The sequence below is a fragment of the Nicotiana sylvestris genome, chromosome 3 (assembly GCF_000393655.2).
Source record: "Nicotiana sylvestris chromosome 3, ASM39365v2, whole genome shotgun sequence".
In the NCBI taxonomy this organism is placed as follows: Eukaryota; Viridiplantae; Streptophyta; class Magnoliopsida; order Solanales; family Solanaceae; genus Nicotiana; species Nicotiana sylvestris.
The window spans coordinates 115724706-115743467 of NC_091059.1; the positions used below are offsets into that span (position 1 = coordinate 115724706).

General features: G+C 38.3%; 2 protein-coding genes across 2 annotated transcripts; one reads left to right on the forward strand and one right to left on the reverse strand.

The window, feature by feature from the left end:
* The first annotated feature begins 1056 nt into the window (after nt 1–1056).
* On the forward strand, nt 1057–6017 carry LOC138887879 (uncharacterized). Its single transcript, XM_070169669.1, has 14 exons — nt 1057–1231; nt 1371–1807; nt 2021–2161; nt 2257–2354; nt 2670–2767; nt 2969–3205; nt 3285–3518; nt 3615–3745; nt 3859–4054; nt 4211–4280; nt 4970–5099; nt 5203–5315; nt 5402–5710; nt 5792–6017. Exons 1-14 carry the CDS (start codon nt 1057–1059, stop codon nt 6015–6017), a joined length of 2595 nt encoding a protein of 864 aa, XP_070025770.1.
* Nucleotides 6018–11790: 5773 nt separating this feature from the next.
* LOC138887880 (uncharacterized) lies at nt 11791–12644 on the reverse strand. Its single transcript, XM_070169670.1, has 2 exons — nt 12333–12644; nt 11791–12249 (listed from the first exon to the last, which is right to left on the reverse strand). The coding sequence occupies exons 1-2, from the start codon at nt 12642–12644 to the stop codon at nt 11791–11793; spliced, it is 771 nt and encodes a 256-aa protein (XP_070025771.1).
* Between the last annotated feature and the right edge of the window lie 6118 nt (nt 12645–18762).

Genomic DNA, 18762 nt, shown 5'->3' on the forward strand with positions numbered 1-18762 from the left:
TGTTTTATTCGTTCAGACCTTCAGAGGGAAAATTTGAGAGCGAAAATTTCAGAGGGAAGTTTCGCGTGCTCCTCAGTATCTGTATCGTCCTCGCATGCAAACCAGCTGCACTTAATCTTTCTCCTTTGTCATATTCTCTGTCATCTTCTCTGCATTGAACGATCGAACTGGTATTTTTTTTTTGCTTTTATGCATTTTTGTTTTTGTATATGTTTAATCGCGATCAATGCTGTATCAACTATGTGTGAAGTTTCAAAAATAATGATTATAAGTTGGTTCAGTGTCAAATAAGTAGCGGATTTTTGTGAGGAAGTTATTCAGAAATTTTTGGTATTGAAATGTGTTTGTGGTTCAATCAATATATTTGATTATGTAAGGACATTTCATAAAAATAGTCGTACGAATTCATAAGTTAACTATGTTTATGAATTTTTAGTTAACTGTGTTCATAAAAATTAAGGACCAAGTGTCATTAACTTTTGAATTTGGAACTCAAAGTTAAGAACTGAGTGTCCTTAACTTTTGAACATGAAACTTGAAGTTCAGGACCAAGTGTCCTTAACTTTGGAACTTGAAACTTGAAGTTCAGGACCAAGTGTCCTTAACTTTTCAACTTGAAACTATAAGTTAAAGATTGCATGTTCTTAACTTTTTAACTTATAACTCTAAGTTAAGGACCAAATGTCCTTAACTTTTGAACTTGTAAGTCAAAGTTCGGGACTAAGTGTCCTTAACTTTTGAACTTGGAATTCAAAGTTAAAGATCAAGTGTCCTTTACTTTTGAACTTGAAACTTGAAGTTCATGACCAAGTGTCCTTAACTTTTCAACTTGAAACTATAAGTTAAGGACTGCCTGTTCTTAACTTTTTAAATTATAACTTGAAGTTAAGGACCAAGTGTCCTTAACTTTTGAACTTGAAAGTTGAAGTTCAGAACCTATTGTCCTTAACTTTTGAACTTGAAACTTGAAGTTTAGGACCAAGTGCCCCAAACTTTTCAACTTGTAATTGTAAGTCCTAATCTTTTATGATCTTTTTCCTTCTTTGTAGTGTGATAATGGAAGGAGATCGTGTGTTTGACTTTGATATTTGGCGTAATTTAATGAGCTACTGGAAAGGAGATTTACAGTATAAGGAAACAATCAAAAGTTTTTTGTCGAACAAGCAGTGGAAGAAGTTGAGAGATGGTATTTTCGGAAACTTTTTCCGATTACAAAGTGTGAAGTTCTGTGGTAAACTTATTCACTGTGTATTACTTTCAGAAATTGTAGATAATGACCCTGATTCGATGACAAGGTTTTTACCATGAAATTAAGTTTACACGCGAAGCATTTCATATAATTACTGGTTTGAAGTGTTATTCTTCACTAGACATCAAAGGTTTGCATGAAAAAGAGAATAGGCTTTCGAAAGTCTATTTCCTTGGAAAGGATAGAGTTGAGTTGGGTGATTTATTTAATTTTATTACTAGTCACACAAATGGTATAACTGCATCATGTGTAGGCAGCAATGATGATGCTGTGAAGTTGGCAACAATTTATTTTGTTGAATCTGTTTTGATGGAGAAGCGGAAGAATAGGAATGTGTCCGAGCAGATAATGAAAATTGTAGATGATGATGAACTCTGCTCATCTTTCAACTGGGGCTCTCTTTGTTATGAAACGTTGTTAAAATCATTAAAGAGTTGTTTGAAGCCCAATGAGAATGAGAATGAGAAAGAGAAAGAGAAAGAGAAAGATAAAGATAAAGACAAGGATAACTACACTATACTTGGCTTTGCTTTTACTTTTTGTGTTTGGATTATGGAAGTATTGCCTATTTTCCAGGAAAAATAATTTGTGAACTTCCGAGAATGTGGGTTTCCTCAGATGTTATGTTATTCAGAAATAAAATCTCCACAATATGATTCTCTGTGTAAAAAATACTTCCATAATGAAATGTAAGTTAATCTAATTACTAGCTATTTTTTTGTTTATTTGTTTTAGTTCTGAAAACTTATGTTTTTTTTGGTTATATAATAGGTGTATAAGTTGATCGAGGTGGTACCATTTATTCCTATTGAAGAAGATATAGAGCATGTTAGTGTGCATGAGCCAATTTCTCAAGATCAAAGCTCAATGCCTTCTTCCATACAATTTGATGAAGCCATGTTTAAGGAAATTGTTAAAATAGGTTTTCTGTCTTTGAATAGCATTTGTTTTTTATTTGATTATTTTTTGCTTAAGAGACTTTTTTGTTTTTATGGTTTTTGATTCAGAAATTATCAGAGAAGTTTAAAAAGGATCTGCATGCTGAAGTTACTAGAATAAATCAGAAAATAGTTGTATCAGAAAAAAGATTCAAAATGATATCAAGGTAATATCATTAATTTCAGTTAGTCTAAGTTCAGGACCTTGTGTCCTAAACGTTTTTACTTGTAAGTCTAAGTTAAGGACAATCTGTCTTTAACTTTTCAATTTGAAACTTGAAGTTTAGGACCAAGTGTCCTTAACTTTTGAACTTGTTACTCTAAGTTAAGGATTGCTTGTCCTTAACGTTTTTACTTGTAACTTGAAGTTTAGGACTACATGTCCTTAACTTTCTAACTTAGTTTCTTTCACAAGATTTAAAGAAAAGTCTAGGATCAAATATTGATACTTTGTTGAAGATTTTTGTGAAACCTGATGAAAGGAACATAGAGAGAGAATCTAGTGTTCCAATTACTAAAGATGGAGTTGATGATCATTGTGATGGTACAGAACCTACTATTACAATTAACAAAGATGCAGGTGGTGATGAATCTGATGATACAGATGTGCATGCAAAAGTTTAGTATGAAAGCGATTATAGAGATGCACATCTAGATGATGAAACTGATATTGGTACTGAAATTGGAAAGGTTAGATATAGATTTTGAATTTTTTGTCATTGAAATTTATATTCAATAGTGTAATACATATAAATTTTTTTGTGATTACAAATATATGTAGAATCTGTTGATGGAGTGGAAGTTCAAGATGTAGTAGAATGTCAAGACCAAAAAAATCCAAAAGAGACAGGAGTAACAAAAAAAATTTGTAAATGTGGAGTGCAATCTCAGGATTTTGAAAGTCCATTGGGAACAAGTGTCAGTGAGATTGTATGCAAATGTTTAGAAGGAACATATGATATGTCTACACCTCTCTCATATAAAGAGAAATTTCGAGTTCAAAATTATGCCAATCAAGGTTAGATGAAATTTTCATGATATGTTGAATGTTAGTTTTAGTCAACTATTAGAATGTGTATTAATTATAAATGTTACAGAATCTTTCAAAGCTGCAAGGGAAGAAGATGGAGTGGAGTATCAAGACAAAAGTGGAGTACAATCTCAAGACTTAGAAAATACCCAAGGAACAAGTATAAGTAAGATTGTTTCCGAATGCATAGATGGAACATGTGATCTCTCTACACCTCACTCTCTTACTGACAATATTGGAAGCCAAGAAAATGCTAATGAAGATAATTATTTAACTGCGATGATCTTGACAGTTGCAAACGGTTAGACAGTATTTTTTTTTAATTTTATACATATTTATTTTAATCAAAGATTAGTAACAAGTACTAATTGTGTTAGCTCTTGTAAATATTTTGCAGAATCTTGTGAACTTGCAATTGAAGAACATGGAGAACAATTGCAAGATAAAGAAAATGTGCAGTTGGAAGATAAAGAAAATGCAACCAATATATTAGCTCAATTGTCTGTTGAAAAAATACAAGAAGGCAATGTGAACAAGACATGTATTGATTGTGTCCTAAATATTATATTCATAATGGAAAATGCCAGTACATTTCAAAAATAATGTTCTTAGTTTTTGTCTCTTCATTTGATGACTTGCAGCATATATATATAGTGTTGTCTGCAGACAAAGATGAAGATCTTAACCAATATACTAGGAAAAGGAAGAGAGATAGTATTGGTTATGATGGTCCATCATTTTCTATTCTTACTCCTACTCCTACAAGTACACAAATGAGCATTGATGAGGGTTTGTCTATGGAGGTTGACGGAAATATTGAAGAAGAACTTGGTCAAGGTAAAAGAAATAAGAAGCTTAGTTGGCAGTTGAAATCTCCTTTTGAATAGGAAAGAAAAATAGGAACATCGATGGCACACAATGAAAATACTCCAAAGAAAACGGGCTGGATAAAATCAAAATATACTTGTACATGTATTTTTCATTATGCCAAAGATGATGCAAAATTATTGAATAAATTCATTGTGTGGTTGGGCAAGGAGAAAATGAAAGGTCGCAAAAAAGCGTAAGTCCCTAAATGTATTTCATTATTTGTTAATTTCTTAAATTCGTGTCCTTACCTTGTAATTTTAAATTTAGGACTAAGTATATTGATATTTAAATTCCTAAAGTTAAGTGTCCTAAACTTTTGAATTTGGAAATCAAAGTTAAAAACCAAGTGTCCTTAACTTTTCATCTTGGAATTCGAAGTTCAGGACTAAGTGCCCTGAACTTTTGAACTTGTAAGTCAAAGTTCAGGACCATGTGTCCTTAACTTTTGAACTTGTAAGTCTAAGTTCAGGACCAAGTGTCCTCAACTTTTTAAGTTGAAAGTCTAAGTTCTGGACCATGTGTGAACTTGAAACTTGAAGTTCAGGACCAAGTGTCCTTAACATTTCAAATTGAAACTCAAACTTCAGGACCAAGTGTCCTCAACTTTTGAAGTTGGAACTATAAGTTAAAGACTGCATGTCCTTAACTTTTATACTTGTTAGTCTAAGTTAAGGACAAAATGTCATGAACTTTTGAACTTGTAAGTCTAAGTTCAGGACCATGTGTCCTTAACTTTTGAACTTGAAACTCAAACTTCAGGACCAAGTGTCCTTAACTTTTGAACTTGAAACTCAAACTTCAGGACCAAGTGTTCTTAGCTTTTCAACTTGAAAGTCTAAGTTAAAGACTAACTTCTAACTTTGATATTTTCAAAATTTTCAGGGGACAAACTGATATATATGCTGATGATAATGGTGTGAGAAAGAATTCATACAAATTGTATCATCAAAAAATTAGTAGAAAAATGTTCTTCCTTGAGCTTTCAGATAGTAGCTTTGTACTTGATGATAAGGTTTGATAATTCGCAAGGCATTTATTTTCTTTATTCTTAATTTATCATTTTTTAATTATTTTATGACTGATGGATTTGTTTTATTTTTTGCCTTTTTATGAAGCATATTGACATTGCACTATATTATCCGAGAAAGAAGGAATGCTACCACTCTCGCGATCATCCTTTTTGTTGCACAACTACAGATATACTTTTTGATAACTATATGATGCTTGTGTATAAGGATTTCAATGAAGATACTGTAGATGTTTTTGGTGTGGTGATAATCAATTGTTTCTGACACCATATGTATTGGGTGACAGTCATAGATGTGGAATTGCTTGGACAGAGGTTGACAAAATCTTTTTTCCATGTCGGCTTCCTTTAGAAGATGATAATGCTGTGACACATTTTCTTTTGGGGGTATTGGACTTGAATAAGAAAAAGATTGATGTGTACGATTCTATATATAGTGAGCCATATGAGGTAGGAATGAATTACATTGAAATGTATGCATGCATGATCCCCCACTGGCTAAAGTTCTCACAGTTTGAGAAACATCACAAGTCTTTTGGAAATGCATTCAACAAATTTGATATTCAGTGGCAAAGATCACCACACCAAACTGGATCGTACATGTTGTTATTTGTTTATAAGTTATATGTACTTTAGATTTATTTTTTAATTGACTCCATATCTTACATTTTTCTTAGGACTGATTGTGGTACATTCTTAATCAAGTATGTGGAGTTGTTGATGATGGGAAAAGATGTGAAGAAATTCCAACCTGAAGACATAAACGACTTTAGAAAAGAACTTGCAGCAAATCTTTATGCACATGGAGAGTGGAAAAGAAATTCTGGTTATGATACACTACCAGAAGATGTTGGCGACGACTATGATAGTGAAAATGAAACTTGCTGTCCGAAGGAGCTGTAGTTTAGTTGTAAAGAAAGTTAGTTGTGGTTAATTTTTTGTATAAAATTGCTGTAAAGAATCCGTATGAATTCTGAAATATCTTGTAAATTCCTCAAAAGACACTTTTATTTTATTTGCATAGCATAATTTTTTGTCACAACTATGCAAAATTACAATTTCAGAAGTAATCTGAAGGCATCATGTTATTAATTTCTTTGTTTCTGTCAATATTGATTTGTCCATTAAGCTTGTTAGTATTAGTTCAGGACCAAGTGTAATTGAACTTCAAATTCAAAGTTAAGGACCAAGTGTCCTTAACTTTTGAACTTATAAGTCAAAGTTCAGGAGCATGTGTCCTTAACTTTTGAACTTGAAACTGAAACTTCAGGTCCAAGTGTCCTTAACTTTTGAACTTAAAACTCAAACTTCAGGACCAAGTGTTCTTAACTTTTGAACTTGAAAGTCTAAGTTCAGGACCATGTGTCCTCAACTTTTGAAATTGAATCCATAACTTTTGAACTTGGAACTCAAACTTCAGGACTAAGTGTCCTTATTTTTTGTACTTGGAACTGTAAGTTAAGGACCAAGTGTCCTTAACTTTTCAACTTGTAAGTCAAAGTTAAGGACTGCATGTCCTTAACTTTTGAACTTGAAACTCAAAGTTAAGGACTGCTGTCACGACCCTAAACCCGGACCCAGTCGTGATGGCGCCTCTCGTGAAGACAAGGCCAGCCGACACACTCCCAATTCACTTTAAGCAATTAAATAGTACAAATTAAGTCTTAATCATAACAATAATAATCCTAAAATAAGGTGAATACTACAGTATGCGAAATAGATATAGCCCGACATCGGGGTATCACCAGTCATGAGCATCTATCATAAAAACTACAAGTCAGAAAGAGTCTACACAACTATCACATAGCTAAAATAGGAGAAAATAAGATAAAGGGAGAAGCACTGGGCTACGAACGCCGAGTAGCTACCTAGTGAATCTCCGAAGTCTGCTGGAAGCTCTCAACCCTCGCAAGCAGGACCTGGAGCGCCTGAATCTGCACACGGGGTGCAGAGAGTAAAGTGAGTACTCCAACGCAGTGAGTAATAATAATAAATGAAGACTGAGCGATAAGAAATCACGTAAAGGCATATCAACAGGCTATAAATAAGCAGTATAAAAACCAGTAAAACAATGAAATAGTGCAAACATGTAAAAACACTTAGTTCAAAAGAAACTTCTTTAAAACTCCTTTTTAATAGTTAAACAATTAAATGAAACGCACCTAGCACTGATAAACACATAAAAATCCGCCCCTCGGGCAATATTATGGAACAACACCAGCCCCTCGGGCTATATCTCATATCACAATGGGTACCCGCGTTCACTGGGGGTGTATAGACTCTGAGAGGGGACCCTTACGGCCCAAGCACAATATCAAGCCATCTTGTGGCATAATCAAATAGGCTCTCAGCCTCATATCAAGCCACATCCACATATAACCCATCTCTCCACACTCATAGCAACTCCTGGGCGCTGGAGACGGAGACTGAAGGGAACCCCTAGCACCGGAATGACTAGCAGATGCACCTGGCATAGAAGAGCCTTGAACTGATGGAGCACGAGATGAACTCTGAGCTGGAAGGGCACTGAGTGATGACTGGCCCTGATGAGAACCATGACCCGATAATGCCCCACGATAACCTGGGCGAGCTGGCTAAGCATGCCTGAATGGACGGCCTTTGCCGTGCTGAAACTAACCTCTCGAATGAGCACCACCATAAGTACCAGATCCTCGAGGCCTCCCTCTTATCTCGCTCCTGGCGACGAACTGACTCAATCTCACGAGCAATGTCTACAACCTCCTCAAAAGTAGCACCAGATACCCTCTCCCTGGTTATGAGAATACGAAGCTGATAAGTGAGGCCATCTAAAAACCTCCTAATCCTTTCTCTATTTGTCGGAACCAACCAAATATCATGATGAGATAACTCAGAGAACCTCATCTCATACTACATCACACTCATCTCTCCCTGACGCAACCACTCAAACTACCTGTGTAGCTCCTCTCTGCGAGACTACGACACATACTTCTCCATAAAGAGAACAAAGAACTGCTGGCAGGTAAGGGGTGCTGCACCAACAGGCCTACTCCTCTCATATGCCTCCCACCAACTGAAAGCAGCTCTAGAAAACTAAAAAGTAGTAAAAGCAACCCCGCTGGTCTCCAGAATACCCGTTGTGCGAAGAATCCACTGACACTTGTCCAAGAAACCCTAGGCATTCTCGCCCTCTACACCACTGAAAGTCAAAGGCTAAAGTCTCCCAAACCTTTCCAACCTATGCTGCTCGTCCTCTAGCATGACATGAGCTACAAAGTCCTGAGCAGCTACAACCAGCTAGGATGGATGTGCCCCCAATGTCTGAAGTCCCTGCACAACTTGCTCAAGTGTGCGAGCGGCGGGAGTCTGAGTGCCTCCCCTGACCTGAGAAGTAGCTGCGGCTATAGTAATTGAGATCGCTCGAGCTAGGCCAGTGCATACTGATAAAATCTGAGCCAAAGCCTACTGAAGACCAGGAATCACAATAGGCACAGCTGGTGCTGCTGGAGCGTCCATAATTGGGACCTGATCCTGAACTGGGGCGGCTGGTGGATCTGCAAGTGCTGCCCTAGCTGCTGTGCGGGCCACACCCCTACCCTTACCGTGACCACGACCACGTCCTCAGCCTCTAGTGGCCACAATTGGTGGTACTGGTGGTCGTCCATCCTGACTGGTAGTGCGTATCCTCACCATCTGTGAGAGAATAGAATAACAAAAGTTTAGTACTCGGATCAACATATTCGCACGACAAGAATTTCAAGAATATGAAGTTTTTCCTAAAGGTTTTGAAGCGCCTGAATTTATACACGGTGTGCAGGGAGTAAAGTGAGTACTCCAACTTAGTGAGTAATAATAATAAATGAATACTGACTGATAAGAAATCACGTAAAGGCACATCAACAGGCTATAAAGAAGAAGTATAAAAACCAGTAAAACAATGAAATAGTGGAAACATGTAAAAACACTTAGTTTAGAAGAAGCTTCTTTAAAATACCTTTTTAACAGTTAAACAATTAAATGAAACGCAGCTACACAGATAAACACATAAAAATCCGCCCCTCGGGCAATATCATGGAACAACACCAGCCCATCGGGCTATATCTCATATCACAATGGGTAACCATGCTCACTAGGGGTGTACAGACTCCGAGATGGGCCCCTTACGGCCCAAGCACAATATCAAGCCATCTCGTGGCATAATCAAATAGGCTTTCGGCCTCATATCAAGCCACCTCGTGGCATACAACTCAGGCCCTCAGCCTCATAATCATAAATCAGTGTATCCTCACAACACATGCCCTTGGCCTTACTCAATCAAAATCTCATAAGCCACTCGGGCAGTAGTAAAAAATGATGCTCAACTCAAATTATCATTTAGAAAATCATTAATGTGTTAAAACAGAGTAAACGTGGCTGAGTTATGAAAATAGTAGAATATAGCATGATTGAGTACAAGTATAAAGTCAAAACAATGAGGAAATATCAGTAAAAATCTCTTAAGGGTTCAAATAATTGGCATGAGGCCCAAATATGGCATTCAGCCCAAAGCATGATGATAGCAAATAGTTTTCAAGCAATTACACGGTAAAACAGTCATCCGAGGTGGACTAAGTCACAATCCCCAATGGTGCACGACCCCACGCTCGTCATCTAGCATGTGCGTCATCTCAATATAGTACAACGATATGCAATCCGGGGTTTCATACCCTCAGAACAACATTTATAATCATTACTCACCTCTATCCGGTCCAAATCTCTAACTCGCGATGCCTTTGCCACTCGAATCGGCCTCTGGATGCTCCAAATCTACCCAAAATCAGTGCAAAACCATCAAAATATGCTAAGGGAACAAAGCCCACTTGAAAGAAATCAAATTACAACACAAATCCCAAAATTGACCAAACTCGACCCCCGAGCCCACGTCTAGGATTCCGATAAAAATTACATCAATAGACTCCTTATCACTCCCCGAGTTAATTCATATTAAAAGCATCAAAATCCAACCACAAACGACCCCTCAAATCCCAAATTCTAGGTCTCCAATTACAAGCCCTAGTTCTTCAATATTAGGCTTAAATTCCATGATTAATTATGTAGAATTCACATTAGGATCGAGTATTAAGTCCATAAATCTTACCTCCAAGTGTTTCCCCTTGAATCCCTCTTCAATCCTCTTCAAAAAGCTCCAAAATCGCTCAAAAATGGAGGAAGATAGCCCCAAAATCGTGGACAAATGGCTATTTAAACATTCTGCCCAGACATCCAAATCCTTCTTCATGAACGAGGTCAACGCCTCGAGTTCGCGAAGCACAAACTGACTTTGACCAGAATTTCCTTCATCGCGATCGTGATGCCCAGCTCGTGAACGCGAAGACCTAGCTCCCTTACTCACTGCGAACGCGACTCCCCTTCCATGAACGTGAAGAACAAATCAATCTGAACCCAGCTGCTTAACTTCCTCTACGCGAATGCGGCATAACCTTGCGAACGCGATGCACAACAACCCCAGCCCTTTGCGAACGGGGAACCTTCCTCACGAATGTGAAGGCTAAATCTCCAGCTTCACCTGCTAACCCTTCGTGAACGCGAGGGCCTACTCGCAAACGCGAAGGTCAATTTTCTGCAACACTCAACAGCAGTTTTCTGCAATCTCCAACAATTTGAAATGGTCTGATTGACCACCCGAAACTCACCCAAGGCCCTCGGGACCTCAACCACACATGGCAACATATCCCATAACACCATTCAAACTTGTTCCAATTTTTGGAATGCCCAAAACAACATCAAAATACCAAATTAACATTGGATTCAAGCCTAAGAATTTCAAAATCTTCTAAATTACGCTTTTGATAAAAAAGTCTAACAAACCATGCCTGAATGAACTAAAATTTTGCACACACATCCCAAATGACACAACGAAACTACTTCAACTTCCGGAATTCCATTCCGACCCCTATAACAAAATTTCACCTATCAACCGGAAAACACCAAAATTCCAATTTCGCCAATTCAAGCCTAAATCTACTCCAGACCTCCAAAACACATTTCGATCACGCTCCTAAGTCCCAAATCACCTATCGAAGCTATCTAAACCATCAGAACTCTCATCCAAGCCCTTTAACACATAAGTCAACATCCGGCTGACTTTTCCAACTTAAGCTTCCTCAAAAGAGACTAAGTGTCTCAAACCTAACCAAAACCTCTCTGAACCTGAGCCAACCAACCCGATCACATATAGAACCTATAAACAAAGTAATAAGAAGCAGAAATGGGGGAAACAGAGTGGTAACTCATGAGACGACTGGCTGGGTCATCACAACTGTCTGTCTTTAAGTTTTGAACTTGTAAGTCAAAGTTAAGGATAGACAGCCCTTAACTTTTGAACTTTGAACTCAAAGTTAAGGACAGACAGTCCTTAACTTTTGAACTTTGAACTCAAAGTTAAGGACTGCATGTCTTTAACTTTTGAACCTGTAAGTCAAACATAAGGACTGTCTGTCCTTAACTTTTGAACCTGTAAGTCAAACTTAAGGACTGTCTGTCCTTACTTTTGAACTTTGAACCAAAAGAAACAAAAAGAACATAAGCAAAAAGAAATTTTGAAAATTCAGACATCTGCTCAAATAAGAATAATCTAAATGAATCCAATTTATAGAAAAAACTTAAAAGAGTCGATAAACATAAGTGGATATATCTACTATTCCCTATGCTTTCTTGAAAATAGATGGACTGCCGGAGAATATATACAAGTTGTTCTATTATGACCAATTCTTCTGCAACGACCACATTTGAATGTTATTTTTGATGACTCGGTAGCTGGAATATGCCTTTTCTTCTGCCTTCTACCTGGTGGCACTTTGAAATCTGGAGGTTTAACAATTTGTGACTTAACACTCTCTGGTACTATCCAAGAACCAGTATATCCTACAGGATGTATTTGTCTTTCATATATTTTCAGCCAAGATTCCTTTAAGTACCAGTGCGAGCAAAAGTTGGACTTCTTGATATTTCTCTTCTCGATAGCTGCAATTGCATGTATGCATGGTAATTCCTCAAATTGAAACTGAAAACAATCACATGTTCTTTTGTTTAAGTCCACCAAGACACTTGTTCCTTCTTCTTCAACTCTAGAACGCCATGAATCAACAGGGAAGACCTTCAATGTTGAAAAATTATAAGTTAGTACATTATGTTAAATTATATTAAAATCATAACCTAAACATAGAACATAATACTTACATTCAAAGTAAATGCTAAATCTATCTTTTTCTTCAATTTCTCATCTACCCAACAAGAAGCATCATAAAAAGTTCCTTCTACTTCACTTCTTCTTTCATAAAACCAACGTTGTAGTTTCACTTGAATGAAATCCATCATTCTTAATATAGGTAGCTCCCTTGCTTCTAATAGGACAGAATTCATTGACTCAATTATGTTTGTTGTGAGCATGTCATATCTTCGTCGTGGACTACAAGAACGTGCCCACCTTTTCGGTGGTTCTTCCATCAAGTAGTCATAAGTCTTCTTATCTACTTTTGCAATATCTGACATGTGTAGATCAAATTATTTGTGCCTGTATACTCTTGCAGAACTTTGGAAAAGTTTTATGACCTCACTTTTCACTTTCCTTCGCTTTAGGTTCTGCTCCAAATGATAGATACAAATCCCATGATGGCTTTCATGATATACCTTTGCAATGCCATATGCAATAGCTTGATGCCTGTCTGATAAAAAAATTAAATTCTCACAGCTCCCAATTGCATTGCGAAGCTGACTAAAGTACCACTCATAGGAATTGTTATTTTCAGATTCTGCTATTCCAAAGGCTAGTGGGAAAATTTGGTTATTTGCATCCTTTGAAACTGAAATCATTAAAACACCACGAAATTTTGAATTCAAAAAAGTTGCATCAACAACAATCACTGGTCTACAATGATTCCAACCAGATATTGATGATCCATATGCATAAAATATATAAAGAAACCTGAAAATACAGTATAAAATAAGGTTAACAGAAGTTAAGGACATGAGTCCTTAACTTTGACTTACAAGTTCAAAAGTTAAGGACAGCCAGTCCTGAACTTCAGGTTACAAGCTCAAAAGTTAACTGGTTAAAGACAACATGTCCTAAATTTTATAAAACGGACTAATAAACTTTTTTTTGATTGTTTACCTGTTGTTGTCATCTATCTTTATGTTAGTATATGTTCCCAGGTTTTTACTTCTCATCATATACAAGTATGAAGACAATAATTCATAATTCTCTTCAGGAGTTCCTCTTATTAAAGCGGAAGCACGTTGAATAGCACGCCACGCCTTGTGATACCCAATGTCTAGTCCATGCAATTTTTGCATTTCTGATTTAACGACCCGACCGATTGTTTTGAGCTTTTACACTTTGCTCATCAGTTCTCGAGTGTGACCTGCCCTGTGCGATGTATCATAACTTATGTAAATCGTTGGTTTTGGTTTTCAGGGTAATCAGAATGAATTTGAAAGAAACAGTCCTCAATTAAAGCTTTAAATTTGAAAGATTTGACTTGTTTGTATATGATCTCGGATTGGAATTTTTATGATTTGGTTAGCTCCATTAGGTGATTTGGGACTTAGAAGCGTGATCGGAATGCATTTTGGAAGTTCGTGGAAGGTTTAGGCTTGAATTGGCGAAATTGAGGTTTTGGCATTTTCCGGTTGATAGGTGAGATTTTGATATAGGGGTTGGAATGGATTTATGGAAGTTGCAGTAGTTCCGTTGTGTCATTTGGGATGTGTGTAAAAAATTTCAGGTCATTCGGACGTGGTTTGGTTGGGTTTTTTGATCGAAAGCGTAATTTAGAAGGTTTTGAAATTTTTAGGCTTGAATCCGATGCGAATTTGGTGTTTTGATGTTTTTTTGGGTTTTTCGAAGGTTGAAACAAGTTTGAATGAGGTTATGGAATATGTTCGGGCCTCGGGTGAGTTTCGGGTGGTCAACCGGACCATTTCACGTTTTGCAAAGTTGCAAAAAAATTTCTGTTAAGTACTGCAGGCATTTGGCCTTCGCGTTCGCGAGTAGGTCCGCGCATTCACGAAGGGTTATCTGGTAAGGTGGAGATTTTAGCCTTCGCATTCGCGAGGGAGGCTCCACGTTCGCGGAGGGTTAGGGATCCAAGTCTTCGCATTCGCGAATGGTAGGACGCGTTCGCGGTGAAGGAAATTTGGTCAAAGTAATTTTGTGCTTCGCGAACGCGAGGATTTGACCGCGTTCGCGAACCACAATATTTATGCCTGAGCAGAATGATTTAAATGGGCTATTCCGTGATTTTGAGGCTAAGTACCTCCACTGTTTGGCGATTTTGAAGCTTCGGAGAGCTAATTGAAGAGGGAATTCAAGAGGATTTCATGGAGGTAAGATTTTTGGTCCCTAAACTTGTTTCTATGATGAATTCTATCATTGTAAGCTTGAAATCCATGGAAAAATCTGTAGCAAAAATGGGTAATTAGGGCTTGAGATTAAGAGACTTTTGAGGGGCCATTTGAGGTCCGATTTTGATGTTCTTGATATGTATAAACTCATGTGAGGATGAGGATTCCATTTACGTTAATTTTATCGGATTCCGAGATGTGGGCCCAGGGTGGGGGTGGGGGGTTTGAGCAATTTCGGGATTTTGATGTAAAATTGGATATTTTCGAGTGGGATTTGTTCCCTTTGCATATTTTAATGAATATGTATTGATTGTGGCTAGATTTGGAGCATCCGGAGGTCGATTCGTGCGGGCAAGGCATCGCGGGCTAAAGTTTGGACTGGATCGAGGTGAGTAATGATTGTAAATGATGTTCTAAGGGTTTGAAACCCTGGATTGCACATCGTAGTGCTATATTGAGGTGAGGCACACGCTTGATGATGAGCGTGGGGTCGTGCACTATTGGGGATTGTGACCTGGTCCATCCCAATTGATGATTTTATCGTTTATTTGACTGAAATCTATTTGCTATCATCATATTTGGGATGAATGCCATATTTGGGCTTCGTTCCAACTCTTTGAAACCTTCAGGGATTTTTGTTGATATTGCCTCACTGTTTTGACTTTATACGTGAACTTAGTCATGTTATTTTCCACTATTTTTCAAAACTTAGACATGTTCACTCAGTTTTAATACTAAAATGATATTTAAATGATGTTTTGGGCTGAGAAACACTGTTTTATTATTGCCCGAGAGGCTTATGTGATTTTTGACTGAGTAAGGCCGAGGGCCTGTATTGTGAGGATATCTTCTGGGTCGGGTTGTATGCCGCAGTGATGATACACTGATTTGATTATAAGGCCGAGGGCCTAAGATATATACGCCATGAGGTGGCTTGTTGATATTGATATGAGGCCGAGAGCCTGTTTATGATGCCACGAGGTGGGTTGATATTGCGCTTGGGATGTAAGGGGCCCCTCCAAGAGTCTGCACACCCCCAATGAGCGTGGGTACCCATTATGATGTGAGATATAGCCCGAGGGGATGATACTGTTCTATGTGATTGGTCGAGGGGTTGGTATTGTTTTGAGATATTGCCCGAGGGGTGGATTGTTGACACTGTACCCGAGGGGTGGATTGTTGACACTGTACCCGAGGGGCGAACCTTATGTGCTTATCTTTCTTATTTGCATGTCATTTACCTGTTTAATTGTGTATTTGTGCCTGAGGGATGGATTTTCTGTGCTTATCTGCACTAATTGTTTGTCATTCATATGCGTAACTGTTGAAAAGTCATTTTCAAAGAAGTTAAACTGAGGTAAGATGTTTTTAAGAGATTTTGCAACTTCATTGCTTTTTACGGGTTTTGTACCGCTTCTATACAACATGTTGATGCACTTTTGTGATTTCTTACCATTCAAACTTTAGTTATGATTATTACTCATTGATTTGGAGTACTCACTTTACTCCCTGCACCTTATGTACAGATTCAGGTATTTCTGAACCCGGTAACGGGTGTTGGCTGACCGGAGGCAGAGTCATCGGAGTTTAGCAGGGTAGTTGCCAATGTTCGCAACACTACTTTTCTACCACTTTATTTCATTAGTCTGTATTTTGTACATTTCAGACTTTTCAGTTGTATTTAGACCCTAGTAGATGCTCGTGACTTGTGACACCCCGGTATCGGGCTGTGTTTGGGCTGTATTCCGCACATTATAAAATCTTTTGCTTAGACTTTGGTTTATTTACTCATGCTTAGACTGTTTATTAATGTTTAACTATTTAAAAATTGAATTGGGTCTAGTTGGTTGGCCTTGTCTTCACGAGAGGCACCATCATGACCGGGTCTGGGTTTAGGGTCGTGACAAGTTGGTATCAGAGCCTAGGTTACATAGGTCTCACGAGTCATGAGTATGTTTAGTAGAGTCTCGTGGATCGGTATGGAGACGTCTATATTTATCCTCGAGAAGCTGTAGAACCTTTAGGAAAAATTTCAAATTCTTGAATTCTTATCGTGCTTCCTTGATTCAGCTTGAAAAGTAACTCTTTGAATCCCTTCCACGTGTTCATATGCACGCATGAGCGCTCGGTATTGGATATGCATCGATGGCATATGATTCCTTGATCGAGGGGCGAGATGTGATCTCTGTGTGTTGATGTTGGGCTAGTCTGGAGGACTCGAGGCCGGATTTTTGCCTATAGTTTGAGCCATCAGCTATTGATTTCGTGAGTGTGTGTTTCTTGATCCATATGTTCTATTGTGTCCCTATTAAGGGAGGTGATGACTGGATAGTTACGTGATGAGTGTGATGTGACTACGAGATGTATTCATGTGATTTGGAAGCGACGAGAAGGGTCTGTTCGAGGATAGGAGGACTATTAGGTGCTCAGTTTTCATCTTGATTTGAGGTATAGCCCCGAGTTATGGGTGTGTGAAGAATCTTCCCATATTTCCTAGTTGGGAGTGGAGTAAATTTCTTGTTGCGGTCTGAGTTCAGACTCAGGAAGTTTAAGTGACTACGCAATGTTTATGACGGTGTAAGGTATACAGAAATGTTAGTTTGAGGCAAAACATGTGGGGTTATCTCTTGCGGATTGTTATGAAGTTTGCGTAATCCCTTGTGTCATTTATTTGAAGATCTCTGTTACCAGGGAAATATATGTTTTACAATTTGAATTTGGGTTGCTCAAGAGAGTAGGCTTGACTACTACGAGAGTGAATGCGAGATTTGTAGAAGATATAAAGTACCAGATGGTCTATGTTTCACGAGCTTATGATGGATTGAGTTTAATCTCACATTTGGTATTATGGCAGCAATAAAGTATATGCGTTATGAGTTACGGTGTATGTTTTGGTCTATGGCTTCGAGCCAAGTGGGGGAGTCTACTATTAATTAGTCGATTGCACAGTTATATGCTATGTTGGTTCCAGTTTGAGGCGTGCGGGTGAATTAGTCGTCGGCTCCAGCGCTAGTTAATCCACCACCACCCGCCCAGTCAGCTAGGGGTCACCTTATAGGAGGAGGTCGATTAGGTGGTGGTCAGGCCCGTTTCTATACACTTTCGGGCAGACCCGATGCTATTGCTTCAGCTGCTGTTATTACAGGTATTGTTTCAGTCTGCCACAGAGATGCCTCTGTATTATTTGATCTCGGTTCCACCTTTTCTTATGTGTCATCATACTTTGCTCGTTAATTGGGTATGCCCCATAAGTTTCTTGCTTTACCTGTTCATGTATCTACCCCGGTAGGCGATACTGTTGTTGTAGATCGTGTGTACCGGTTGTGTGTGGTGACTATTAGGGGTCTAGAGACCCGAATGAATCTATTACTATTGAGAATGGTGGATTTTGATGTCATTTTGGGCATGGATTGGTTATCTCCGTGTCATGCTATTCTGGACTGTCATGCTAAGATAGTCACATTGGCTATGCCGGGTGTGCCACGGATTGATTGGCGAGGTGTGACTGATTATGTTCCCAGTATAGTGATCTCATTCTTGAAAGTCCAGCGTATGGTTGGGAAGGGTTGTCTTTCATATCTAGCATTTGTGAGGGATGTCAGAGCTCAGGCTCCCAGTATTGATTCTGTCCCAATTGTGAGGGATTTTCCTGATGTGTTTCCTGCAGACCTGTCGGGCATGCCCCCGGATAGGGATATTTTGATTTTGGTATTGACCTGGTGCCAGGCACTCAGCCCATTTTTATTCCGTCGTATCGTATGGCACCAGCGGAGTTGAAGGAATTAAAAGAACTGCTTCAGGAACTCCTTGATAAAGGGTTCATTTGGCCTAGTGTGTCACCTTGGAGTGTGCCAATTCTGTTTGTGAAGAAGAAGGATGGCACAATAAGAATGTGCATTGATTATAGGCAATTGAACAAGGTAACAATTAAGAACAAGTATCCTTTGCCTCGCATTGATGATTTATTCGAAAAGCTTCAAGGAGCGAGGGTGTTCTCCAAGATTGATCTCCGTTCAGGTTATCACTAGTTGAAGATCAGGGACTCGGATATTCTTAAGACAGCTTTCAGGACCCGATATGGTCATTATGATTTCTTGGTGATGTCTTTTGGGCTGACCAATAGCAGTGTTCATGCATTTGATGAACAGCGTGTTCCGGCCTTATCTCGATTCGTTTTTCATAGTCTTCATTGACGATATTTTGGTGTATTCGCGTAGTCAGGAGGATTACGCGGAGCATTTGAGAGTTGTATTGCAGAGATTGA